A 27,637-nucleotide genomic window follows, 5' to 3' on the forward strand; every position below is an offset into this window, starting at 1 on the left:
ACCCCAGAGACCCACCACTCGCAGAAGGGAAGGGGAGAGTTTAGAATTCTACAAAACACTGAGGACAGAACACTGCTGGGCAGCTGGAGTGAGAGCACAAGGGTAACCTTGTCCAGCCAGTGCTCAGCGAGGTTGAGCAGCGCCGGAAAGAAACAAAAAAACATCCCAGAAGACGCGACCAGCAAGCTCTGCCCTTGCGTGGGAGCACAGGCGATCTTGGGACCCGTGGTGCTCAGCGTCTCCTAAGGAGGAAATGTATCTGCAATTTCCAACCTAAGCTCGGATCTCTCTCCTACAACCTCCTGGGGCAAAGTGGGTTCTGCGGGCTGCTCGCTCTGCTGGTTTCCTTTCCTGTCTGGATCGCTGCTGGAGCCTTGTGTCACTGTGTCTGACAGAATTCTGCCCTCGGAGGTGCTGCCCCGGGAGAAGGATGTGCCTTTGGGACGCTAGGGTGGTTCTCGGCACAGAGTGGACGCTTGCAATTTGTTGAATGAACGCACTCATCAGTGAACGCCTTTGGACAACTCTAAGCAGATCACAGGTGAGGGATTCAACCTGCTTGGCTCAGTGTGGCTGCCGTCTTCTTGGGGAAAGCCCTCCAGTGACGCCCACAGTTTAGACATCACATCACACCCTCCATTGCCCACCTCCTGGGCTCTCGGTCTTCCCCCCCGAACCCACCCCACTTGGAGTCCGCGAGGAGCAGTGGACTTGAGCTGCGTGTATCCCATCTGTGCATCCGGGCTGGCAAAGCCAACAGTTCACCTGGGGCAGGTGGGAGGGTGGGAATGAAAGAGTGAGTCCACCAGGCTTTGGCCGAGAGGCCGAGGCAGTCCAGGGAGTGGGGGTCGAAGGCAGCTAGCGGACGGGGCGGGCCGGGCCTGCTGTTTTCCCCTTTGCCCTTCGACCCAGGAAGCCGCTCACACCCGGCGTACACGCTCGGCCGCCCTACTGCTCAGTCCCGGCCTCCCGCTTCGGGGACCGCTCCCCACCCGGCCCGGCCTCCACCCCCACCCCAACTTCCCGCTCCAGCGGCCCAGGAGAGGCGGGGGCGGGCCTGAGAGTGGCGCAAGGACACTCCACACCAAGGGTCATTTGCGCTTTTTTCCCCTCGGTGGCTAATTTATTTTAGAGCTAGGGAGGAGAGGGGCGGGGCCAGGCTGGGCTGGTGGAGGGGAGGGGCCCGGCGAGCCTAGGGGAGATGGGGGCGGGGCGGGGGCGAGGAGGGGAGGGCGGGGAAGCGGCCGGGGGTGGGGAGGGCCGGGGAAGGGGCGGGAGCTGGGGGAAGGGAGGGGCACTCGGGGAGGGGAGGAGCGGGGAAAGGGGAGGGGAGCAAAGGCCTGCGAGGGAGGGCGCTGGGGGCCGGCGAGGGGAGGCGGGGGTGGGGGTGGGGGTCCTGCCTGCGGGGGGAGCCGGGGCGGCCCCTTGTCCGGCCACCCCCACTGCCCAGTCCTGCTCCCGCCCGCGGCGGCCGCAGCAGCCGCAGCAGTAGCGGCTCCAGGATGGTGAGCGCCGCTGCCCCCCAGCCCCGGCCTGTCGCCCCCGGCCCGCGCCCCGGCCTCGGGGCCGGACGCCCCCTTAGGCCGCGCACACTCACCTAGGACCCGGCCGGGATGCCGAGGTACGAGGCCGCGGGCCCGGCGGGGGCAGGCACGGGAGCGCGCGGGCGGGCCGAGGTCAGGGGGTGGTGACCGTTCGGTCGGGGTGTCCGGAGCTTTGTCCGCGGGCGCGGGGCAGTGCGAGGGCCGGAGAGGGCGGGGGCTGCGGGTCGCGGGGTTCAACGAGGCGGGGGTCGAAGGGCAAAGCCAGCGAGAGACCCGGGCGGGTGCGTGGGAGCTGAGGGTCACTTCCCGGGGGGAGGGGGCGGGCAGGGAAAGGGCTCTCCTCTCCGCCGCCGACGGGCACCCTCTTCGCAGCCCCCTTTGGTGCGGAGGCTGCAGCAGTAGCGAGCGGCAGGCTCTGGGGGGAGCCTGCGGGATTGGGGGGTGGGGACCCAGAATTTGCGGGTTCGGGTCCCAGAAGGATCCAGTGTCCGGAGCCCGAGGGCCGGCCCGAGGCCCCTCCCACTCCGTCAGGTCTTTGTCCAGCGGCCCCTGTGTGTGAGGGAGGGGGGTGGGGACTGGGTTCCAGGCCCGGAGATTCCCCAGCATCGTGACGGGGCAGTGACAGGAGACTGAGGCCACTTGGGGCCCAGCGTCTCTCACGCCCACCCCCTGCCTTTCTTTTCTTCTGGCCGGGGAGAGCATAGCCCCCATCTCCGAGTCAGGGTGTTACGGGAAGCCGCACTTACCTTTACCCCTGGGCTACAGGCTGCTAGGGAGAACCTCTAAGCTCCCGGCTCTCTCTCTAGAGCCCTTTAAACTTCCCCACTCCGAGAGCCCTCTCTTGGTCTACACAGAGATTCCCTTGCTAAGGACCCCGCTCTGTAGAGGGTCCTCCGTTAGGGTTGGGCACACAGTAGGTGCGCAGGAAATGTAGGCCTCCTCCTTGGGCCCCTCCAGTCCCGGTGGCCCCTTGGGCGGAGGAGGCCTGGGAAGGGGTCTGCGCGGGGGCGAGTGTAAGCGGCCTGGAGCCTGCGCCCAGCGGCAGCCAGGAGCCCGGAGCGGAGGGGTGGGTGGGCTGTTAAAGGGACGGTCACTAAATCAGGATTAGGCCGTGGGGCTGTCAGGCTGCCAGGCCCTGTCTCCATGGATACCTAATTTGGAGGAGAATAGAGGACGGAAGAATGTTTGCGTTGTCGTCCGCCAGGGCTGCAGAGGCTAAGCGGACTCCAGCCCTCGGCCAGGCAGCAAGGAATGGGGACCTGGTTAGAACCCCACTCTGGGCTTTGGCGGGGCGGGAGAACTTTTCGGTCTGGGGGCCCAGAGCCTTCCCTGAGCAGTTGCTGGAGTGGGCCAGGTGGTGCGGTGGTCCAAAGAACTCTGACCGTGCACAGGGAGCCCAGACCCTCCCCGAATCCAACCTGAACCCCGGTGCATCCTCCTGGGAACGGCCGGGCTGGGGTTCCTCAGAGCCCCCCTCCCGGAGCTCCTAGCCGGGAGCAAACGCCGTCCTCCGCTGCTCCGTAGGCGGGGAGGACGGACGCTGGGCGGCTGGAGGTTGAGCGCGGCGGGACCTAGGCGCGCGCGGGTACCCGGCGGCAGCCCGAGCCGCGGGGCAGGGGGCGGGGCGGACTTCCTGGGGTGGGCGAGAAAGGGGCGGGACTTGCCTGCCGGCCTCGCTCCGCCGGGTGACAGGCCTCGTAAATCCCCTTCTCCCATTTTTAACGCCATTTCGTTTATTTCCACTTGATTCCTTGGGAGTCCGCAGCAACCACCGCTGTAAGGAGCGACCCTTGTGCCCTCCCTATAATGTCTTCTTGAGGAAGGTCCTCTTGGGCCAAAGGGAATTAGCTCTGTGGGGACAGTGGAGTGGCTCCTGGGAGAGGCCCAGTGACCTCCACTTTTCAGGGGGACCCCCCATCTCAGGGGAAGAGGGGGGCTGAGAGACACATGGATGAGTTTGGTCTCCGAGGGCCTGCGGGGTTTTCTGGCCGTGGTGTAAGGGTGGGCTGGGCTGAGGATGGGTGAGTGGACAAGTCCAGTGCTCCGCCTGGAACGGGGCAGGAGAGGGACCCGACCCGAGTGTAGTGTTCTCAGAGCCTTGCTCTCGGTCATCCATGGCCGCAGCTTTTTATGGAGCAAGAATCCCCTCCCCTCCCCTGCCTGGGCTGCCGCTTTATTGCAGAGACCTCAGACTCTCTCCACGCAATTTCACGCCTCTCTGCCTTTGCTCTTGCTGTTCCCTCAGCCAAATGCCTTCCCATTGTCCCTGTCTCTCCACAGCCTCCTCATTCTTCAAGGCCCGACTCGGATGCCACACTTCCCCCATGTAGCCTCCCCCAGAGCCCCCAGCTCTAGTCACTCACTCCTCCCTGCATGTTCTCCTAGCCCTGCACCTGTGCTTCCCGTCAGCCTCGGAGGCTGTGTTGGCACTAGGCTTTGCCTCCAGGAGGCCAAGGATGGGGCGTATACTTCCTGGCGCCCCATCCCCACTGGGCTTGGCACTTTGTAGGTGCTCCATAAATATTTGTTGGTTGAATAAAAGGGTTTTTGTAAGGGCAGCCTGCAAACCATGGCCTTCCAGGCAAATAGCTCTGTGCTCCTGGGTGGGTGGAGGTCCCTGGGTGGGTCTCTTCCTCCTCCTCCTGGCCAACCCTCCCCCACCCCCAAGTCCAGGAGGACTTTGCCCCTTCCTTTCCCCACAGACCAGCATTCTTTCTCTGCCATTATCATCCTGTTAAACAGAGAGGCCAGTCAGGATCCATATGGATCACATTAACAATTGCTTATTATCTGGGCCAGGACTGCCCCCACTCTCCACCCCCAGCTCCTACTGCTGCAGTTGCTGGACCCTTAGGAACCCAGCTTCCCCCTCCCCCACCATTGGTCAGCCAGGGATTGCAGGGGACAGGCTGATCTCCCTTATCCTCCCTGTGTCTTCTATTTAATTTGCTTCTTCTTGACTTGGCTGGCTCCTCTACCTGATTTAATGAAAACTAGTTTCCCCATGGGAGCATGGCTCAGTGAAGTTACAGGGTTGCTGAGGAGAGGGGTGGACCTGAGTTCAGATACACCTGTGGTCCAAAACACTGAGAGCTTCTGCCTTCCAGTGAACGGAGGCTGTGGGCTGCGGTAGGCCCCAAAGGATTGACTGTGGGGTATACTGGTATATTCTGCCATCTCAGCCCTGAGCTGGCCCTGCTCCCTTTTGGGAGCTGGCAGGCTAGCAAGGAAGATGAAGACAGGAGAGACCCTGAGCAACTGTGTGGGTCCCCACCTTGTGTTTCAGTCGAAGAATCAAGAAATTCAAGAGCGGCTGCTGAGTTAGCCTTGAAGGATGAGGAGTGGAGTTTCTGTTTAAATGCATATAGCCCAAGATGGAATGGAAAGGATCTTCAAGATTACCAGGCTCCACCCCAACCAGGCCTGGGTTCATAACTTTTTTTGATTTACAGACCCCCTCAGAAGGACCAACAAAAGCCATCCCCAGAAAAATCCACTTTTATCAGTTGACACCAGACTTTGCATTCTGCTTTAAAGGGCTCTTGGACCCCCTGAACCCCACGGGGTCTGTGCATCAAGAACCCCTTGCCCTAGTCCAGACCCCCCTGAAGGGCTGAGAGCAGAGTGAGGCCTAGAGCCCAGTATTCTTGCCCTTCACTCTGTGCTTTCTCCATGGCCCGAGGACAGGATGAGCCAAGAGACCAGGGGTATCGGATAGAACTGCTGGGCCCAACTTTGAGTGGGAAAGGTTCACCCTGCCTGGGTCAGGCTATGGGCCAGTCATCTCATCTCTGAGTGTGTCACCTGGAGTGAGGAGGTCCAGGGGTTAATTTGTTTCAGGACTCATCCCAAGGATGAGTGACAAGAGAGTCCAGCTCTTCTCTGAGCATTCTCTTAAGTGTCTTGATGAATCATAGCTAACACATAGAACTTATGTGTATATCTTATTCTATATCTCATCTGTGAATTGCAACTAATTATGGCACCCTCCTCGTAAGCATTTTTGTGACAGTTAAATGAGGCAGGAGCCACAAGCCCTGAGCTCCAGTCTTGAAGGACTATGGGCCTGTGAGGGTCTGGTTAGAAATGCAGTGGACAGCGCTCAGGGCTATACAGATCTTTCTTGATTTATGATAGGGTTATGTCCTGATAAATGCAACATAAGTTGAAAATATTTTTAGGTCAAAAACACATTTAATACACCTAACCTACTGAACAGGCTTCCCTGGTAGCTCAGATGGTAAAGAATCCACCTGCAACATTGGAGACCTGGATTCGATCCCTGGGTTTGGAAGATCCCTTGGAGGAGGGCATGACAACCCTCCTTGCCTGGAGAATCCCATGGACAGAGGAGCCTGGTGGGCTACAGTCCATGATGTCGTGAAGAGCTGGACATGACTGAGTGACAGCACAGCACAGCACAACCTACTGAACATCATAGCTTAGCCTAGCCGACCTTACAGGTGATCAGGAATACTTACGTTAGCCTAAAGTTGGGCAAAATCATCTAACACAAAACCTACTTTATAATAGTGTTCAGTATCTCATGTTAGTTATTGCAGACTGTACTGAAAGCGAAAAACAGAATGGCTTAATGGGTGCAAAATGGTTGTGAGTGTATCACTTGTTTACCCTTGTGATGGCATGACTGACTGGGAGCTGCACCTCATTGCCACTGTCTGGCATCACAGGAGAGGATCCTACTGTGTATCACTAGTCTGGGAAAATATCAACATCCACAATTCAAAGTGTGGTTTCTACTGGGTGAATAGCAGAGCATTGTAAAGTCAAAAAGTCTTAAGTCAAACTATCATGGGTTGGGACTGTCTTTGATTACTACTGATGTTGACATTTTCCTGCTTGAGCCTGTCAAGGAGAAGGGACTGCATTGGAGCCACCTAGGTGCCTTGCTCTCTTTTCCTTTGTACTGAGGAGGCATGGACAGTCAGCCTTTGCAGTTCACCTTGGGAACTAGTGGTGAGGTGGACAGTTCTCAGTGAATGGGAGCATTAGTCAGTGGCTTCAATCCAGCCTCCATAGGCCCCATCCCCAATTTATGATGATCATTCTTGCCTCCCACCCAAGGGGCCAACCCCTGGGTTGCAGTGATCCTGCCAGTCATGTCTGACTCTTTGCAACCCCATGTACTACAGTATGCCAGGCTTCCCTGTCTATCACCAGCTCCCAGAGCTTGCTCAAACTCACGTCCATCGAGTCAGTGATGCCATCCACTATCTCATCCTCTGTTGTCTCCTTCTCCTCCTGCCTTCAGTCTTTCCCAGCATCAGGGTCTTTCCCAATGAGTCAGTTCTTTAGGTGGCCAAAGTATTGGAGTTTCAGCTTCAGTATCAGTCCTTCCAATGAATATTCAGGACTGATTTCCCTTAGGATTGACTGGTTTGATCTCCTTGCTGTCCAAGGGACTCTCAAGAGTCTTCTCCAACACCACCATTCAAAAGCATTAATTCTACGGTGCTCAGCCTTCTTTATGGCCCAACTCTCACATCCATACGTGACTATAGCAAAACTATAGCTTTGACTAGACCCTGCCACTAGACAGGTCTAATTGCCTGGAGAAGTCACGTACTCTGTGTCTCAACATCTTCATCTGCAGAAGGGGGATAAGAACACTGGTGAGTGAGCTTGTAGGTAATAGAGGCCTTGGTTTCACATAATGTGCTCTTTGTCTCTGAAGTACATGCCTACCTCTGGTGACCTTTTCAGTGACTCAGAACCCATGCAGGGAACCTCCTCCCAGCGCAGGAGGAAGGAGAAAAAGAGGACATGTATGTGAAAGTTCTGGCCCAGGGCAGGGCTTGCCCTGGCCATCTTTGAAGTTCTCTCCAAAGCCGAGTTCAGGCAGTAGGGGGCTCAGGAGTGGGTGAGAGGAGAAGCAACTTGGCTACTACCTCTGGAGTCCCTCCAGCTCCCCTCACTGTCTGGAAGACCCAGGCCACCTGACCCCAGCCCGGTGCTGGGATTAGTCAATCGGGGATGGAGGGGAAGACGTGACAAAGAGACTACATTTTACTCTAACAAACCAGTGTCGAACACCTGCTGGGTCCTGGCACTGTGCCAGGTCCTGGGTGTATCTCAGCCAGGCTCCCAAGGGTGCCCAGCCACGGCCAGGATTCCTGGGCCCCTGAGACTCCACACACACTCGCCGTGCACCCGAGTGGAGCTATCATGCCTTGAATCTCCCAGAGCCACCCTCCGCTTCCTGTGCGGCCTGGGAGGAGCAGAGCACATCTGCAGGCAGCCCTGGCCCTGTTCGCTTTGCTGCAGGCCCCTGCGTGAAGCCCAGCCACACTCCCCATACACTCTGCAGGGCCCTGAGCCAGGCCTGAATACTTTATCCGAGTAGCCATTCATCCAAGGCTTCCCTGGTGGCTCAGACAGTAAAGAATCTGCCTGCAACGCGGGAGACTCATGTTCGATCCCTGGATCAGGAAGATCCCCTGGAGAAGGGAATGTTAACCCACTCCAGTATTCTTGCCTGGAGAATTCCATGGACAGAGGAGCCTGGTGGGCTACGGTCGGTCCATGGGGTTGCAAAGAGTTGGACACGACTGAGTGACTGTCACTCACTCAGTCTTTCATCCAGTGAGCGTTATTTCTAACGTGGTCCCACTTTCAAGGAGATTATAAGACAGTCAGGGACCAGTGGGCAGGCCAAAGGACAGGCTGAGCTTTGAGAGCCACACTCCTGGTTTTCCCTGCATAGAAGGGAGCCACTGAGGGTGGTTGAGCTGGGAGTGGTGGACGGGCCTCAGGATGGGCTGAGGGGAGACTTGTGCAAGAGACTGGTTCCTTCACAGCAGGGCCTTGCATCATTGGCAGACTCACCAAGAGACTTCTTTTCCCCAAGGGGGCCTTTCATAGGTGACAGAGGTGCTAATTTAGTGGGAATTAAGAAACTGGGAAAGTCCACCTGCTGCTGACTGGCCTACTGGGCCCTTGGATGCTTGAGAGTCTCGGGTGTTATGTTCTTCTTTCAGGCCAGCAGGGGAAAGAAACTAGTGAGATTTGGGTTATACTGAAAAATGACACCTCCCCACCTCCTCATGTTCTTCCACACCTACCCGGTCTGCCTGAAGGTTTCTGTCAGGGCAGAGGGGCTCCAGGGAACTCTGGCCATCTCCTCAGAGAGAGTAGCCACTGGTGGCCAGTGACACTCATCCCTTTATGAAGAGGCTCCTTTTCCAAGTAGACTTTGTCCTGTGTGGGATGGCCATTCTCCTATCTTTGTCTTCCACACTGTAGCCCTCTTCAGGCCAGAGTCTCGGGGCCTCAACCCCTTGTTGGGAGAGTGGAAACTGTCTCATACGGGTAGGGTGGCCAAGAGTTCAGTTTCTGGACTTGCTGGGTTTGTAGTGTCTATTAGACATGTAAGTGGGAATGACCCAGAAAAACTGCAAAGGAGCCCATCAACCTGCCTGGAAGTGCCCCACCCAATAGACAATTTCTTATGTTGAATGCCTCTACTGATGGGGAGTTCATAACTTTTAGAGAACCCACATGTTATCAGACAGCTAACATTAAGCCCCAAACCTTTCATGGCAAATTCAACTTATTTGAGGATGGTGGGAAGGGGGACAGGTGGGGAGGGGCTGCACAGAGCTGCCACCCAGAGATGGCTCAGGTATTCAGAAATATTTGATCCCCAGAAGTCTCTCCCTCCGAGTAAACACTCCCCATTCCCTAGTCATGGTCTGCTGCAGCTCGCTGCCTCTCTGATCCCTCTCCTTAGGGCTGTGACTATAACCAGGGTCTGGGGTCTCAGATCTGCAAGGACTTACTTGGTGCCAAAGTAAAGTATGGACAAGTTAACTGTGCCTCAGTTTCCTCCTCTGGGAGTTGTTGTGAGGATTACACCAGCTCCTGTGCTTCCAGCAGTGCTCAGCTCTTGTGTTGGGATCTCAAACTGGCACAGACAGGAGTTGCCGTGGTTGTCTGGTCTTTGCCTAGCACCGTCCCCCCACCCCAGCTCCTCTTTCTCTCTCTGTTCCTGTGGCCCTGCAGGTGTGGGGGCCACCCCCTTGAGGACAGCCCTGCCCACTCACACCCAGGTAGACCGGCCAGGCTGCATAGCTGGAGTTACTCAGCTTGGCTCCCCCAGGGCTGGGAAGGGAAAAGAAGCAGGCAGAGGCAGCCACTGGGGAATCCAGGGTGGGCTGCCTGGGCCTGCCCCCTTACCACTGCTGGCCAGGCCGGTGGGGGCATCTGCTCTCACCGACCCCTATGCAGGGGTGGGGAGGCTATATATGGGGCTCCGGAAGGTGGGGTCACCCAGACTTTAAAGCTTAAGCTTTTTGGAGATCACGTGCCACCCAAACTGACTCAAGCCAACTTTGGATCCTAAACCAGGCTGTGGGGAGGAGGTGGGGTTTGAGAGGGGGGCCTTTGTCTGCTTGGCTAAGACCCGTGGTCCACGATCCTTGAGAAGTTCAGGAATGGAGCTGTATTCCAATGTTATTAGTTCCCTTTGTAGCTCCATGTTTTTAGAAGTTCTACCCCCTACAGCTTTATTAAGGTGTAATTGACAAAGTAGTCCTGTGTATCATTTTTTACAAATTGAAGTGTAATCGACATAGATCACTGTGTTAGTTTCAGGTATACGGCATAATGATTTGATGTTTGTGTATATGAAGAGATGGTCACCACAATACGTCTAGCTAACATCTGTCACCATATGTAGTTACACCTTTTTTTCTCTTGTGTATTTTTATCTTATGCATTGACAAGTAATTTTGAGAATAGGCCATGGGTTTACTAGGCTGCACAAGGGGCCTATGACTGAAAACTGGTCAAGAGGCCTGCCTGTAGACAGGAAAAGTATGGCTCAGGATGAAGTTGGGTCTGGCACGGAGGGCTCTCAAGAGGGACCTGAAGGGGCATGTGGCTTATCTAGGCAATTTCCAAGTAGCACAAAGAACAGAATAGACAGCAGGGCCTTGGGGCTCCCCCCGTTATTGGCAGAGGAGGAGTAGGTGAGAGGTGCCCCAGGATGCAGGGCAGCAGGGCCAGGGGTGAGGCTAGGACATCCAGGGAAGCTCTGGTCTGGGACTCAGGCCCCCCGCCCCCACAGTCATACCCAAGAGTGGAGAGCCAAGGGGCCTCACACCGCAGGGCAGAGCCCCCCTTCTCAGGAGGCCCAGCTGGGAGGCTGCAGTTCTCTCCAGGGGGTCCCTTGTTCCACTGGGTCCTTTTGGTGTCAGAGATCCTCCCCCACCCTGCCTTTTCCAGGCTGAAGTACTTGGCCAGCCCCCTTGGGATCCAAGTCCCAGAGTGCCTGGTATGTCGCCCCCATCCCTGGCCCTCTTCCAGGTAGTCCTGAAAGTACTCTTCTTCCATTGCCTTCACACTGGCCTGGGGGCATGCTGGGATATGCTGGGTCCTCTGTTTCACAGTGGAGGAAACAGAGAGGTTTAGACACCTACCCCACATCTCTGAGGCTGACCCACTCCCCGCATCATCTGAGCCCCGAAGGAGGTGGGACTGTGACCTACAGATGGACCCCTGGGCTCAGAGACCCCCCCCCTAGTCTCAGGTCAGTCCAGATACCTGAATAACTCAAGTCACTCATGAGACCAGGCTGCATTTGAGGGTCCCTGGAAGCAGCCAGTGAAGGTGAGAAAAGGAGAAAGAAGGGAAGGAGTGTGTTCTGCTGTCCAGTGGGCTTGCACCATAATCCCCTCCTAGCAGTCTGTTGGGGGTACTCAATGACGTCATGAAGATCAAGACCCCGGCCCAGGATGCAATGACCTCTGGAAGATAATAGCTTGACCCTCCAGCCCTGGAAAACACAGACATAGAGTGGGCCCTCCTTCCCTTTCTGTCCTGCCCCAGGGCCCAGGAGTTGAAGTCCACCCTAACCTGCTCCAGAGCAGCTCAAGTAGTGAGAAGGGCATGTGGTGGGGTGGACTGTGCTGTCCTTAAAGCAATTATCAGCCCCAAAGATTCGCTTTTTTTGGCCTCCATGAAAACTCTATTTGCTCAATACGGTGCCTCACACAGACCTGGGAAGAAGCCCATCGGCTTTGCTGACCTTCACTGAGGGGCAAGCAACTGATACCCTGGAACCTCCCAGAGCTGTAGGTGGTTTAAAAGAGGATGCCTATTAATCAGAACGATTTTCTGTTGCTGAAGTTTCAGGCAGCCTAAGTAAAGCAAACCAAACTGAGGCAGGCAGAGACAAACTGGGTTTTCTTTAGAGGAAGGGGCAAGGGTGATAACTGGGCCAGTTCTCCCTACCTGGTGTCTCCAGGAAGATGAATTGGGGACAGGAAACCAGTATCCCTTGCCCCGTGTTTCTGGATATCTCCCAGCCCGGGGAAGGGGTGAGATTATGTGGCTGGAAGGAAAGGTCTCTGAGCATCTCCCAGCAGCTCCAGCCGTCAGGAGGGTAAGAGAAAACATGATGGAGGCGCTGTCGGAAAGAAAGGGCTGGGCAGCAGGGCAGAGCTGGAAAAGTGATTAGTAGCTCTGTGATGAGGCTGAAATTAGCCCCAGCGGCCCCGGGGTAGCTCGGGAGAGAAAAAGAGCTGTCATTCATGGAAGGCAGACCTGAGAAGCTCCCCCAAAGGCAGCCAGAACCCAGGGGGTACAGGGTGGTCCTCAAGCCCTGGGGACAGATGCCCTTCATGGAGCTGGGAGTAGGACTGAGTCTGCTACTCAGATAAAGCACTGGCTGCCCGTGTCCCTGGTCCTGCACCCCAGGACCTTCTGCAGGAGTGAGGCAAGCCCGGGAGCCATGCCCAACCTTCTAGGGGAGTAGATGGGCTGTTTGATCAGTGAGTGTGTAAATTGGGATTTTATGGATCGCTTATTCGCTGCTGGAGGTGGGGCCCCCAAATTCCTCTGTGCCCCAGAATGCTTAATTTAGTCCTGAGCTTTCCCCTGGGAGAGGACGGAGGACAGCTCCCCACAGGCCCCCTCCCCTCCTGCTGTGTCTCCTCCCAAGGCCCCAGGCTTTGTCATTGCAGGTTGAGCGGTTCAAATGTGCTAATACACTCCCTGGGGGTCGCTGGACAGTGGGACTTACCCTTCAGTGCTGTGATTGGCCAGAGAGACCATGGGAGGGAGGTTCATGGCAGCAGCTGGGAGTGTGTGTGTGTGTGTGTGTGTGTGTGTGTGTGCGCGCACTCACACATGCTTGCTGTGCGCCTGTTTGAGGGGAGGGGTTTGGGGGGTGTCCGTCCTGCTCAGACCACTGGGCAGAGACAAAGGATCTTCATCTAACCTGCAACGAGGATTAAGTCCAGAACAAGCCACATGACTACCTGGTCAAGCTGGTTAGGGAGCCCACCTGTCTGTCTGCATCCTCTTATTACATCTTGACGTGGTGGGACTTACTCAGTGTACACTGAATGGATGGATGGATGAGTGACCACAAGATGGACTGCGTTTTTAACTGGGGTTGTGTGTGCTCGAATGATTCAGCATCTACAGATTCCTAAATCTGCCCCTAGGATTCCTAAGTATCTCCCCTTCCTCTCACTGCTGACACAAGGCCGGACCTGAAGGACTGACCAGGCCTCGGGGGACATGGCTGTGACCCCCAGAATCTGTTGCCACTGGAGAGTGCTTTCGCCATGGTCAGGTTTTCCCCTGCCGGCCCCCATCTGTCCGTGGCATTTGTGATGAGGATGAGGATGGTAGGGGAGGGGGGACCGGTGTCGAGCAGCTGATGGGGGAGGGAAGGAGGCACAGCCCGAAGGGCCGGATGACAAACTGCCCTGTCCTGTCCTCTCCTCCTCTCCAGCCTGCCCCTCCTCTCCTGATGGCAGGCGGGACAGGCTGAGCTGGCGGGAAATGCTTGGTCTAGTTAGTTTTCTGCCCTTCCTCCCTGGCTCCTGGGGAAGCTGGAGTCCTGAGCAACAGAATCCCAAGTCCTAGGGATGTCTTACCTGGAGACCCTAAGAAATGAGAGTTCAAGAGAAGCCGGTGGAGGCTCCAGCTATAGCGTGAAGCACCCCAGCTGCAGAACCGATCCTGGCTGAGATGAAAGCAGTGCTGTCCTGAGGAACTTTTTGCAGTGGTGGGGACGCTCGTGGGTACCACCACTCCATGTGACTAGTGAGTGCTTAGGGGGTGGTGAGTGCTATTGAGGAACCGAATTTTTTATTGAATTTCACTTTAATAATATATTTTTATCTTTAAATAATAGTCATAATAAATTATTTCATTTAGAATAATTGATACATTTTAATGAATTTACATTTAAATAGTTCCCCACGGCTAACGGCTCTGATGCACAGGATTAGAGGCTGTGTTCAGAGATGGAAGCCAGGCTCTTGCGTGCAGAGCCCTTCCTGCCTGTGTGGACCTTAGGCGGGGTTCTTCCCAGGGTGCAGTGCCCTCTCCCGTCTGTCAGAGCACCCCAGCCCCAGGGTGGATCATCTGCTCCTATGGGTAGCTGAGTGGCCCTTAGGAGGTCCTGGCCAATGAGAGGGCCCAATACCCAGGGACAGACCCACAGCCCAGAATGGGAAAGGAGTGGCTTCTGGAGCTCTAGACTTTGAGGCATCTTAGAACTTCCTTGGGGGTGTCAGTCCTAGAAGGCTTCCTGGAAGAGGGAGTGGGGAGTGGGCTGGGGCTTGTGCCTTAGAGCCTAACCCTGTGTTTGGTGCCCAGACAACTTGGCCAAGACTGGGTGAGGGAGGGGCTAGCAGCATAGGCTCAGAGTCCCAGCTTCCCTGCTTACTAGGTGTCGTGACCTTGGGGGAATCAGCCCCCCTTCTCTGAGCCTTCATTTTGTCTTCTGTAAAATGGGGAGAATGCTCCTATCTAGCAGGGAAGCTGTGAGGATAAAACTGAATGGCAGTTATTAAAAATTCTTTGCAAACACTAAGAGGATGGTAGAAAGGGAAGGTTTACCCTCAAGGGTGCTGGGCCCCTGGCCTGGCCTCTCAAGATCACAACAGATGGTCATAGCTTGTCTGTGGCCCTGACCGCGGACACAGGCAGGGATTTCTGCACTCTCCCCTCCCCCCAGCGCATGTGCACACACACAGCCCAGATGGGGGCCACTTGGCTAGCCTCCTGCTGTTTGGCATTTGACATATGAGGAGTCCAGGGCCAGAGCACAACCCCCCCACCCCAGCCACCCCCATCCCAGAGAGGAGCCAGGCTGGCGGGGAGGCCTTACTACCTCAAGGAAGCAGGATCCCAAGGGCCCTGATCTCTTTACCATGTGTCCAGTGGCCTTTGATGGGAATTCCATTGCCCCTTTTGTCCCCTCTCAGAGGCCTGGCTGGGGAAAGAGAGAAGGAGGAAGATTTTTTTTTTTTTGGAAAAAAAAAAAAAAAAGCCAGGTGGGGTCCCTGGGGGCTGGGCGGAGTGCCCTTCAGCTCCAGTCAGATCAGGGCTGGGTATTTCCTCTGGTGTTCACAGACATGAATTCCCCTGTCCACGCCTGAAGAAGTTCCCTGGCTTTGCCTCTTGCTACTCTCAACAGCTGGTGTGGGCTCAAATTTCGTCACCTGGATTTTTTTATTTGGACACAGAGGTACTTTCAAGCCTCTTTGGTCATTTATCCATCCATCCATTCATTTATCCATCCATCCATCTATCCACCCATCCATCCATTTATCCAGGCATTCATCCATCCAGGCATCCATTCATCCACTCTAGAGAGTCTATTAAGAACTTATTGTGTGCTCAGCACTGACCTGAGTTCTTGGGAAATGAAGTGAACAAAACCAAGTACCTGCTTTCTTGCAACTTTCCAGTGGGTAAAAGACGAGAAAGCAACAAGTAGGTCAGATTATGATGAGTGCTACAGAGGACATCAAGCTGGGGGGTCTGGGTCTGCTGTGATGACAGCTGAGCAGAGGCCTGGAGTGAGGAGGGGTGAGTCGTGTGGAGATCTGGGGAAATAGCATCACAAGCACCAAGTTAGCAAGGACAGGGCCTCCGAGTGGGAGCAGAGCCAGTGTGGAGGGAGCTGTGAGGAAGCCACTGTGCCTGGAGGGGAGGCCCCAGGGGGAGTGGCGGGAGGGGAGGACTGGAGGCGAAGGGAAGCGGATCGGGAGGACGAGGTTGGCCACTGGGAGGACTCTGACTTTTATTCTCTGTGACATAGGAGACTCTGGAAGTTTTCAGGTGGAAGAATGACATGCTCAGACATATTTTCAAAGGTCCTGTGGCTGCGTGTTGAGACTGGAGAGTGGGGGACAAGGGTGGACGTGGGAGGGGAGGTGGCAGGCTGCTGCCGTCCTCTGGGTGAGAGGTAGTTGCAGTTTGGATAGATTTGGAAGCCTGAGCCAGTCTGATCTGCTGGTCTGGGGTGTGAAAGAGAGTGGTTAGAGACAACCCCACGGTTTCTAACCTGAGCACTTAGAAACGATGAGGCTGCCATTTCCTGAGATGGGACTTGGGGTGAGGGAGTGAGAAACTCGGAAGTTTGATTGGGACATGTCAGTCATGCCCATTTAACATTTAAGTGGGAGGGTCAGGGAGAAGTTTGACTGTGCCAGTAGTGTGTGTGAGGGAAAACTAGCTGGAGAATCCTCAGTGTACAGCCAGTTGTCAAGGCCATGAGCCTGGATGGGGTCTCCAAGAAATTAATGTGGAGAGAAGGATTCGAGACAACCCTGGGCTCAGCAAGGCTGAAAAGAGAGGGGGTGAAAGGAGGGCATGAAAGAAATAAAGGAGGAGAGGGGGTGGGGCACCCAGTGAAGAAGCTTCAGGAAAGAAGGGTGATCAGCTGAGTCCACACTGAGCTGAGGACTGGCCCTCAGACTGACTGTCAGATTTAACAACACGCACGCAGGCAGCTGGAGTGCTGGGTATGAAAACCTGGTTGGAGGGGGTTCAAGTGAGAATGAGAGGGGAGGAATCAGAAATTGTAGTATAGGCATCTTTTGAATTCTTTGTTTGTTTTGTTTTTTATTTTGGTAAAAAGCAAGCAGAGAGCAATAGGATGTAGTTGGAAGAGGATCAAGAGATTCTTTTGAGCTCCCTTGACTCCGAGATCGGAGAAGGAGCAGCCTGTTTGTGGGCTGAAGACGATGACCGGTAGAGGGGAAATTGATCACGCAGAAGAGGGGAGACTTGAGGGAACACAGTCCGAGCTTTGAAAGGGGATGGGATCCAGGAGCAAGAGGAAGAATAATCTCTATTTTTGTTGCCAGGAGGGACTTTATCTGGCTCCCTCAAAAGGCAAGGGGTCAGTTAGGACTGGAGTGGCCAAGCAGGATGCATGAAGAAGGAAGGGACTGCTGTGGGCCCTGAAAGATGGGACAGTGATGGTTGGCAGAGGGAGGACTTTCAGTGGGTGGCCTTGGGTAAGCAAGGCCCAATAGGCCAGAGTGAGCAAGCAGGGCTGTTTTCCAGGTTTCTTTTGGCTCCAACCATTGCGACCTCCTGGCACACATCCCCTTCCTCATTTCCCTAGGCTGTCCCATCTCCCTTCTCCAGTTCCAAGTTCTCCACCATTCTCCAGCCAAGGAACAAATTTAGGGACCGGGAGGAGAGTGTTCAAATCTGCTGGCTGGACTCCTGCTCCCCTGGGATCTGCTCTTCAACTGGATATCCTTGCCTTCCCACAGCCTGTGGAGGTGGAAACCAACGGCCAGAAGGAGGAGGCCCTCTTTCTGAGCTTGGGCAAGTGGGACCTCCTCCCTGGGACCCAGTTCTATAATATCTACTTGGGTGGGGTGTTGGGCTTCTCTGGTGGCTCAGCCTGCATTTTGGGAGACCTGGGTTTGATGTCTGGGTTGGGAAGATCCCCTGAGGGAGGGCATGGTTACCCACTCCAGTGTTCTTGGCCAGGAGAATCCCATGGACAGAGGCGCCTGGGGGGCTACAGTCCATGCAGTCACAGAGTTGGACACGACTGAGCGACTAAGCACAGTGGGTGGGGTGTTGTGCGGCCAGCGATGACTGGGACTTGCCAGCACTCCCTGCTCAGCCCAGCGGCCGAGGACACACCCCAGTGCTCTCTGCCTGCAGAGACCCATTTTAGGTGCTGCTCTGATCCCCCGCCGCCCCCGAAAATAGGCTCCACTACTTCCAGAATTGATTCTTTTCTTTCTTGCTCTTTAGACTTTTCCCTTTTTTTCTTTTTAAGGTTTTTTTTTTTTTTTTGCATGTGAATGGCTTTTAAAGTCTTTATTGAATTTGTTACAGTATTGTTTCTGTTTTATGTTTTGTTTTTTGGCCCCGAGGCATGTGGGATCTTAGTTCCCCAAAAGGGATGGAACGCAAACCCGCTGCATTGAAAGCACAGACTTTAACTACTGGGAAGTCCCTCCCCTTCTTTCTTTCTCTTCCTTCCCCTCTTTCTTTTCCTTTCTCTTCACCTCTCTTTCTTTCCTTCTTCCTTTTCTTTTCTCTTCCTTTCTATGGACACGATCACTCTTACTTTATCTTCCCTGTTAGATGATAGAGTCACAAGTAATGGTCACAGTCTGATCCATTTCGCCCCTCTGACAACTTCTGCTCAGTGGCCAGCACTCTGAAGGTATTAATATATGGAAGCGTTTTCTGGCTGGATGCGAGCAAGACAGTGAACCTGCAGAAAATGGGCTCCAGCCCACGGACCACAGAGTTCTGTAGCTGACTTTCAGGGCTCCTTTGGCTCATCCCTTAAGCACTTCTTGAGCCCCATCTTGTGTCTAAGGCAGGGTGCGGGGGACCCAGCTGTGCTGGGGCTGCTCTCTGACCAGACTGGGGGAACAGCTTCCTAAGGTGGGCACAAGAGCCGAGGCAGGCGACCCGTCCTGTCCTCCAGAGTCCCCTGCGTGTCCCCTGTCCTCTCCTCTTACAGTAACTGGGGGTTGGCATGAGGTGGGGTCAGGGCCCCGTGGATGGGGAACAGTCCCCTTCAAGCTCTGCCAGGCAGCTAGAGAACCACTGCACCTCCCCACCCCCGCAAACACCACCACCCAGGGCACCAGTTGTGAGCAGGAGACAAAAAGCCAGGACAAAAGGCCTATGGGAGCCGTGGTGAATAGATTAATGAGATTTCCATACGAGGCCGACAATAGGATTCTCCACTCCAGCCCCTTTGTCCCAGGCTGAGATAATGGAGCCCGAGGAGCTGCCCCAGGAGGGCGACATCCACCCGGGCCCCTGTGGGCGACATCACAGGCCTGGAGCCCCAGCGCAGCTGCCCCTCTTTCCGGCCCTGCCCCCAGCCCTGTGGGTGAGGGAACCCTGAACCAGAGAAACTCTATGAGTAGGGAAGGGGTGTTATGGGCCTTCTTAGGGAGTTGGAGGGGTGTACTGGGGTCCCTGCCACCTCAGGCTGTATAAAAGTTCCTAGTGAGAGAAAGTTTGCTGTCCACCATCTATACTGTCTCACTTGAGAGCTGAAGAAAGTGAGGCTTGGAGAGGTTGGGTGTCTTGCCGGTGAACACACGGGGACCGCTCGGGGTATCTGCTGCCTCTTGATGCCACAGTGGGGATGGAGGAGCGTCTGAGGCCTGTGTGAGGGAGAAACACACTCTTGAGTGTGCCCCCTTACTCTCACACACCTCTACCTCGGTGCTCCCCTTCTGACACCAGATGTGAGGGTTTTCCACACACCAACCCATTCTGGGACACCAGCTGGGTGTCCTAACTGGCCTGGTGGTAGCGGCAGATCCCAAGGGGTAAGGGTGGTCCCGCAAGACCGCCCCTTCAGGTGCCAGTCACACATCCAGGCTGTTACCTGTGCTTCTGACTGATGGGGCGTGAATCAGAGGTTCCCACGACCCTCTTCTCGGATTGATGAACTTGCTAGAGTGGCTCACAGATCTCACAAAACCAGTTTACTTACCAGATTATCAGCTTATTATAAAAGGATGTAAGGCAGAAGCAGCCAGATGGAAGAGATGCACAGGGCAGATGTGGGAAGATGCCCAGAGCTTCCATGTCCTCTCTCCCAGCAGTCACCCAACCACTCCTCCCCAGAAGCTTTCCCAAACCCACTGACTAAACCATTGGCCACTGGTGATTGAGCTCAATCTCCAGCCCCTCTCCTTTCCCCAGGAGGTGGGGGGTAGTTTGTGTTTGGGGGAGCTGAAGGGTCCAACCCTCTAATCATGGCCGGTTCCTCTTGCCACCAGCCTTCATCCTTAGGTTTCCCAGGAGCTTTCCAAAAACCCTCATTAATATAAACTCAAGTGTGGTTGAAGGGGGCTTGTTACGAAGAACAAGACACTCATGTCATCTTTATTGCTCTGAAGCTATTTCAGGAACTGAGGACAAGAGACCAAATATTATGAGGTATATTCCTGTCGCACTTATGCTTAGGAAATTCCGAGGGTTTGGGGAGCTGTGAGCCAGGAGGAGTGGATGAAGACTAACTATATATTTCTTTTAAAAAATATTTATTTATTTTTGGTTCTGCTGGGTCTTTACTGTTGTGTGGGCTTTTCTCTAGTTCAGTGAGCAGGGGCCGCCTTCCAGCTGCAGTGCGCAGGCCTCTCACTTTGGTGGGTTCTCTTGTTGCAGAGCACAGGCCCTAGAGCTTGCAGGCTTCAGTAGTTGCAGCACACAGGCTCAGCAGTTGTGGCTCGAGGGCTCCGGAGCACAGGCTCAATAGTTGTGACACACGGGCCTAGGTGCTCCGTGGCAGGTGGGATCCTCCTGGATCAGGGATTGCACCCGTGTCCCTTGCATTGGCAGGTGGATTCTTCACCACTGAGCCACCAGGGAAACCCTAAATATATATTTCTTATTGTAAATCACACTACCACAGCCTGTGTCAGGCCTGATGCAGTGTCCTATTCTTGGTCCACAGGGATGGGAGAGGCCCATGAGGGCTAAGATCAGTGTGCTGAGTGCCTTGGCCATTTGTAAAGACCCAGACACTCCCTCTTTGATCCTGGAAGACTTCTTGCAAATGAGGGGGAGGGTTTATGGAATTCTTTTCTCCTCTTTCATCCAGCAATCCTTTCTGTTACTATTTATTGATCACCTATGAGTTAGAAGGACTGGACTCTGTGTGGAGTCACGCAGAGTTCCAGCCTTCAAGGGTCCACAGACAAAGAGCTTAAGTGACAGTTTCTCCACGGAGCCCCAGCCACCCCCAGGGAAGGCGGTCGACTCAAATAAGGAACTGTCTGCACAGCCTAGGGGCATGGATGCTTATCAGATGGCGAGTCTGCTGGGAAAGGAGAGCTCTCCTTGGGCTGCTTTGCAGTGAGAGGACACATGTTCTCCCGCCTGTGGGGGCGCTGGAGACTGGGGCTCCCCCAGGGGAAGATTGCAGGTTTGAAGTGTAAACACGCAGCTCTTGAGGTGTAGCCACATTTCCGGGCAAACACAGAAATGTTTCCACAGGGCCAAGGGAATGGGCCTTGGAGGCTGTGTCACGGCCTCAGGCTCTTCTGTGGCTGTGAGTACCGAGGACTGGACCAGGGAGCCAGTGCAACCAAGAGGTATGGGCCTGGGGTCTGTACTTACACTGCTGGGGTCTGAATCCTGCTCCCCTTGGTAAAAGCTGGGTGACCTTAGGATGTATCAATCTCTCTGTACCTCAGTCACTTCACCTGCCAAATGGGGATTGAGACAATAGTATTTCTCCCGAGGTTCTTATGAGGGCTACAACAGATAGTGCGTAAAGCACAGAGTGGGGGCTGGCTCTCCCCCAGTGGGGACAGTGGGGAGCCAGCATAAGGACCAGTCTGTTTATTAGAGCTGGAAGGAACCTCCCTCACAAAGCATCCTCCACATTCCCCCAACCTCAAGGGGAAGTGACTTGTTCAGATTCACTCAGCAAGGCTGGGCCACTGCTCAGGTTTCTACCTGTACTATTTGTCATACTGCTTCGTACCTGACGCCGGATTCTGTAGTTATTTATTTGGCCACGTCAGATCAGGGCTCTCCAGTTGTGTGATGCTTGGGCTCAGCAGTTGCACTGAGTGGGCTTAGTTGCCCCAGGGCATGTGGGATCTTAGTTCCCTGACCAGGGATCGAACCCTTGTCCCCTGCATTTCTAGGCAGATTCTTTAACCACTGGCCCACCAGGGAAATCCGTATTTATCTTTTTAAATCCTCATGGCCACTGTGCAGGGCAAATGTTACGCTGTTTTTCAACAGATGGAGAAATTGAGCTTCAGTGACGTCTGGCAGTCGGCCCAGCCTAACACTGTAAGGGTCAGAGCCTCGATTCAAATCCAGTTCTCTGATTCGAAACCCACATTTTCCCTCAAGTCTCTGGGGCCTGTCCTAATGTCTAGCTCAGGTGATATAGGGACTGGAGTATGCCCTATGAACCTGGGGAGGAGGTGGGGAGCCTCTTCAGGGGAGATCCCTCCTGCTCCTGTGGGAAGCAGACCACAGAAAGGCCCCCGCATCTCTGTGTGAGAGGAGAGGGCTGTAACTGGCCTGAGGGCAGGAACAGGGAGACAGCATGCTCTGCCTGCTCTCACCGCAGATAATATCATGCAGGTAGATGGTGATGCTTCAGGGAAGAATGAAGGAGGAGGACAAGAGAGATGGGCTGGTAGTCAGTGGAGGACTTAGGGTCAAGGAAGTCTTTTTGAAGCTGGGAAAGAATTGGGCTTGTTGTGGGGGCAGAGCCAGGGCATGGTAGTGGGGAAGCATAGTCAATTAATGGAGCAAGGTCCCAGCCTAGGCTGGAGAGGTTGAGCTGGAGAGACCCTCAGGCCTCCTGGTCTCTAAAATGGATGTAGATGTAGATAAAGGTGAAAACAAGGCCAGAGGTGATGGAGATGTGCCCCCAGCTACCATGGAAGGGAACTGCCTGAAGCAGAAGGCCTGTGTCTGAGCAGATTGAGGGTAGAGATCAAGTGGGTAGGATGAGCTGCAGGGGCTGGGAAACCCCAGAAGGGGCTGAGTCCAGAGCAGATGAGATATAGACAGGTGTGGAACTGGCAGGACAGGTTTAGAGGGCCAGAGGTAGTGGGTTTCTGGAGTCCACAAGGACTGAGGTGGGAGTGATTCAGTGTGGACCACGGCCTGAGTGCTTGGTCTGGAGAGTGCGGACCTGAGTGAAGACCACTGCCGGTCAGGGCAGGAGCTGGTGAGAGGGGCTGGGAAGATACCCCATGACGCCGAGGAGGAGCAGCAGATCTGGCAGATGGTGAAGGAAATGTGTGTGAACAAGTCCAGACCCAGAGTCTTCTTTGCTGTGTCTGTGTCTGTCCTTCTGGGAGGGACCACCTTTCCTTCCAGCATGCCCAGTTAGTAAGTTCAGGGAGAGTGCTCTTATCAGGTCAAATCTCTTTTCTCTATGTTAAGGAGCCAAAGTATACATAATAATGAACAGAAAAACAGCAACAACATAAAACAGGTTTAGGGCCCATGTCGTAACACAATCTGTACAATTCTGATGTTACCACATATGACCCTGCAACAGGAACCACTTGAGATTTCTGATGTCCCAGGAAATTATCTCCTTTGACAACAGGTAAAGCCTCTGTTCTCTGGAGACTCCTCAGTAGGAGCTGCACATATGCCTCCCTCACACCTCCCCCTCAGTTCTGCTGTCTCTGCTTGTTCTCTTGCCATTGGTGGCCAGGATCACCTCTCAGATGGAGGTGAAACAATTCTTAAGAACTACCCTTCTGGGACTTCCCTGGTGGTCCAGTGGTTAAGACTGGGCGCTTCCAATGCAAGGGGCGTGGGCTCAATCCCTGTTTGGGGAACTAAGATCCCAAATGCTGTGCAGTGCAGCCAAAACAAACAAAAAAAGAATTCCTCTTTTAAAGCTCTAGTATCTATGGCTCATGCCTTCCCTAGGGCAGCAGGGATGAGGGTAACCCGTTTTATTTTCAAAGACTGACCTTACCTCACTGATGCCAGGTCAATCATAACAGGTGGTGCAGTCAAGCTACTACAATAAGGGCAACTGCCTGAGAAGCAACCTGATAATTTTCAAACTCTTCTTGTACCACTGCCCCACAGATACCCACTTCCAGGGTTCCGGTGACCCAGCAGTTCTTGGTACTCCCTCCAGGCTTGCAGTGTATGGTTATACAGGTTGTGCACTACACACAAGTCCTACTTCTAAAGGGGCACAGGTCACATCATAGACACAGATTTGTTTTATCACGATTTCTCAGAAGGTGGCAGTAAGGCATCTTGAGGTGGGGAAGAAGGCATATGAGCTATTCTAGCCCTAGCTTTCTCAATGCACTGTGCTCCGAGTCTTTGAATTGCTGGAATCCTCTAGCCTGTCAGGTCAACTTGGCCTCTCACCCTTCAAGTTCCTGTAAAGACACCCTTCCCTGGCAAGGCCTTCTCGACTAGGCACAGTATGCTCCCCTGAGCCGTAGAGCTCTGGGCACACACCTCTGCTTTTCACCTCATAAAGGATGTTATCTCTTCCTCCTGGTTGAAACATCATATCCACTTTTCAATCTGCTCCCATGCCTGGCACAGCTTTTAGTATGTGCTCAGTAAAATTCTGTTGAGGCAAGAATATTGACCTGTAAGCTTAACTTACTAAGAGCTTAGGACTGAGAAATAATCATTGGCAAAAACTGTCTCTGGCATGTCATGGGCCCATTTAGTCTTTGAGCTGTTATTCTCAGATCAGGCAAACGAACTGGAGCCATACAGTTGGAGAGTGCCGTTCCCCAGGCCTTGAATCCCTTTTACCAGTTGGGCTCATGCCTGGACCGGTGCTGACGGACAGTGTATGAAGTAAATACTTCTGCAGTGTTCATATCATGACCACCTAAGAGGCTATTTCTTGAGGTCCATGAAAAAAAGTTCTATGATCTCTATGCCAGGAATATTTTTGCTTGTTTTGAGTATGATGGTGTGTTTTACTTTGCAGAGTTATTTGGTTCCTGGGAAGCCCAGATACACTTGTGAACAACTTTCTGTTTTGTAATATTCATTTTTATTTTGCTGTGCTGGGTCATAGTTGTGACACACAGGATCTTTGTTGCCACAAGTGGGATCTTTTGTTGAAGCATGCGATCTCTTAGGTGGGACATGTGGGACCTAGTTCTCTGACCAGGGACTGAACTCGGGCCGCCTGCATTGCGAGTCTTAGCCACTGTACCACCAGGTAAATCCCATTTCTATGATAGGCACTAACTTTGTCCCATCTTCTCCAGAAGACATTTATGTTTATTCGAAACAACCCTTTTGTATTGTGGTGAAACATTCTGGGAATGAGGCAGGTGGCAGCACCTGCTCTGGGTATGCACCCATCACTGGCAGAGTTGGGTCTGGAACCCAGGTGCCCTGACTCCATCAGGCAGATACTACAAGAAACGACGTGGAAAGCAAGTGATGCTTCTGGGTCAGCCTCTGGGGTTTCCCAGGGACAGTGAGACTCTGCCACAGACACCATACTTCACTACAGTAGGTGTGACCGTGTGTCCTACAGCGCATGGCTGGAGGCACCAGGACAAAACAATAGTCATTGCCTAGTAGGTGAGGTTAGGACCCAAAAAACCATCATTTTCAGATGCATCTTGATTCTGAGGAAAGTATTTTCAGACAACTTTAATTGTGGGACAAGACAAATACGGTGATTTTGGTGCCTGAAGATGGCCCGGGTAGGGTGAAACGCTGTGGGTGGATGCGGGAAAACCAGCCTGTCCCAAGCTACGGTTTAAGAAGGTTCGCCTGCGGCTGGCAGTCGGTGGGTCCTTAGAGGCTCTTCAGGATCTCACTAGGTGCTTCTCTTGCCTGCAGCTCTGTCGAAGATGCACTGGACACCGGAACACGCCCAGCCCCTCAACCAGTGGCCAGAGCAGCACCTGGACGTCTCCTCCACCACCCCGTCGCCGGCCCACAAGTTGGAGTTGCCCCCTGGGGGTCGCCAGCGCTGCCACTATGCTTGGGCACACGACGACATCTCTGCCCTCACTGCCTCCAACCTTCTCAAACGCTACGCCGAGAAGTACTCGGGGGTCCTGGACTCGCCCTACGAGCGCCCCACCCTGGGTGGCTACGGCGACGCCGCCTTCCTCAACGGCGCCAAGGGGGACCCCGAACCCTGGCCGGGGCCAGAGACTCCTTATCCCTTGGCCTCGCTCCACGAGGGCCTCCCGGGAACCAAGTCGGGCAGTGGGGGCGGCTCCGGGGGTCTCGGCGGTTCCCCGGTTTTAGCCGGAAACCTGCCTGAACCCCTCTACGCCGGCAATGCGTGCGGGGGCCCGTCGGCGGCGCCGGAGTACGCGGCGGGCTACGGCGGGGGCTACCTGGCGCCAGGTTACTGCGCGCAGACAGGCGCCGCGCTGCCCCCGCCGCCCCCGGCCGCGCTCCTGCAGCCCCCGCCCCCGCCGGGCTACGGCCCCTCTGGGTCTTTGTACAACTACCCCGCGGGGGGCTACGCCGCGCAGCCGGGTTACGGGGCCCTCCCGCCGCCGCCCGCTCCGCCCCCGGCCCCCTACCTGACATCTGGTCTGGCGGCGCCCACGCCCCTACCCACGCCCGCCCCACCCCGGCCGTCACCCGCCTCCTACGGTTTCCAGGGGGTAGCGGAGGCCGGGGTGTCGCTGAAGCGCAAGGCTACAGACGAAGGAGCCGAAGGCCGCTACCGCAAGTACGCCTTCGAGCCCGCCAAAGCCCCGGCGACCGACGGCGCCTCCTACCCCGCCGCGGACAACGGCGAGTGTCGGGGCAATGGGTTCCGGGCGAAGCCGCCAGGAGCGGCGGAGGAGGCGTCAGGCAAGTACGCTGGTGGCGTCCCCCTCAAAGTCCTGGGCTCCCCCATCTACGGCCCGCAACTTGAGCCCTTTGAGAAGTTCCCGGAGCGGGCCCCGGCGCCGGCTCCCCGCGGGGGCTTCGCGGTGCCGTCGGGAGAGCCTCCTAAAAGTGTGGACCAGGGGGCTCTGGAGCTGGCGACCAGCAAGATGGTGGACTGCGGACCGCCGGTACAGTGGGCGGACGTGGCGGGCCAGGGCGCGCTCAAGGCGGCACTGGAGGAGGAGCTGGTGTGGCCCCTGCTGAGGCCGCCCGCCTACCCCGGCAGCCCGCGCCCGCCGCGGACCGTGCTGCTCTTCGGACCGCGGGGCGCTGGCAAAGCGCTGCTGGGCCGCTGCCTGGCGACGCAACTGGGCGCCACCCTACTGCGCCTGCGCGGAGGCACGCTGGTCGCGCCGGGCGCTGCCGAAGGCGCGCGCCTCCTTCAGGCCGCCTTCGCGGCTGCGCGCTGCCGCCCGCCCGCGGTGCTCCTCATCAGCGAGCTGGACGCGCTGCTGTCCGCCCGGGACGACAGCACGGCCGCCGCAGGCGCACTGCAGGCGCCGCTCCTGGCCTGCCTGGACGGCGGCTGCGGTGCGGGAGCCGACGGCGTGCTGGTCGTGGGCACCACTTCACGGCCCGCGGCCCTGGACGAGGCGACCCGCCGGCGCTTCGCTCTCCGCTTCTACGTGACGCTGCCCGACGGCCCGGCCCGCGGGCAGATCCTGCAGCGGGCGCTGGCCCAGCAGGGCTGCGCGCTGAGCGAGCGGGAGCTGGCCGCCTTGGTGCAGGGCACCCAGGGCTTTTCTGGGGGCGAGCTGGGGCAGCTGTGCCAGCAGGCGGCGGCCGGGGCGGGCCTCCCGGGTTTGCAGCGCCCCATCTCCTATAAGGACGTGGAGGCAGCGCTGGCCAAGGTGGGCCCTAGGGCCTCACCCAAGGACCTGGACTCGTTCGTGGAGTGGGACAAAATGTACGGTTTCGGACACTGATGGCGCACCAGGAGGCCCAGAGAGCTGCCGCCCACTCCCCGCCCTTCTGTTTGCGAAGGGTCTTCTTTAACCCCACCGGGCTGGGGCGTGCCGGAGTGAGGGGTGTGGCGTGGGGGAGCGGAGGGGGCTGCCGGTGGATTTTTTTTTTTTTTTTTTCCCGTGGAAAGGAAAATGCTTGTGCTAGGCAGAGAGATGCCATATGCGCTGTGTACTCAGGTTTTTTCCTATTTATTGTGGACGGGAAGCTCGCCATCTCTGCCCCGCGGAAGACTGGCCCCGGGGCCTAAGGAACTCCTGCTCTCTCGCCACAATCCTTTTGTCTCCTCGCTGTCTGAATTGCTCCCTCCCCCTTCTCCACGTCTCCCTTTCTCTGCTTCTGGTGGTTTTCTTTCTCCGTTGCTTTGTCACTGACCATACACCCTTCTCTCGCTTCCCCCCTCCGGCCGTGTTTCCCTTTTGCTCCTCCCCACCCTGTCTCTCCGTCTATCACCTTCAGTG

The 27,637-nt window shown here is 55.6% G+C and overlaps 1 protein-coding gene across 2 annotated transcripts; it reads left to right on the forward strand.

Moving 5' to 3' along the window:
* The first annotated feature begins 1,424 nt into the window (after positions 1-1,424).
* FIGNL2 (fidgetin like 2) lies at positions 1,425-27,196 on the forward strand. Of its 2 annotated transcripts, none has more exons than XM_061122728.1 (2): positions 1,425-1,505; positions 25,158-27,196. In XM_061122728.1, exon 2 carries the CDS (start codon positions 25,169-25,171, stop codon positions 27,137-27,139), a length of 1,971 nt encoding a protein of 656 aa, XP_060978711.1. In that variant the 5' UTR covers positions 1,425-1,505; positions 25,158-25,168; the 3' UTR covers positions 27,140-27,196. The 2 variants fall into 2 exon arrangements, with proteins under 2 accessions (XP_060978711.1, XP_060978710.1); XM_061122727.1 differs by lacking the exon at positions 1,425-1,505 and adding an exon at positions 1,535-1,621.
* Positions 27,197-27,637: the final 441 nt, after the last annotated feature.

The sequence above is a fragment of the Dama dama genome, chromosome 3, assembly GCF_033118175.1.
Source record: "Dama dama isolate Ldn47 chromosome 3, ASM3311817v1, whole genome shotgun sequence".
In the NCBI taxonomy this organism is placed as follows: domain Eukaryota; kingdom Metazoa; phylum Chordata; class Mammalia; order Artiodactyla; family Cervidae; genus Dama; species Dama dama.

Coding starts and splice junctions, on each gene's coding strand:
- FIGNL2 (XM_061122728.1), top strand. CDS start 25,169: ATGCACTGGACACCGGAACACGCCCAGCCCCTCAACCAGTGGCCAGAG.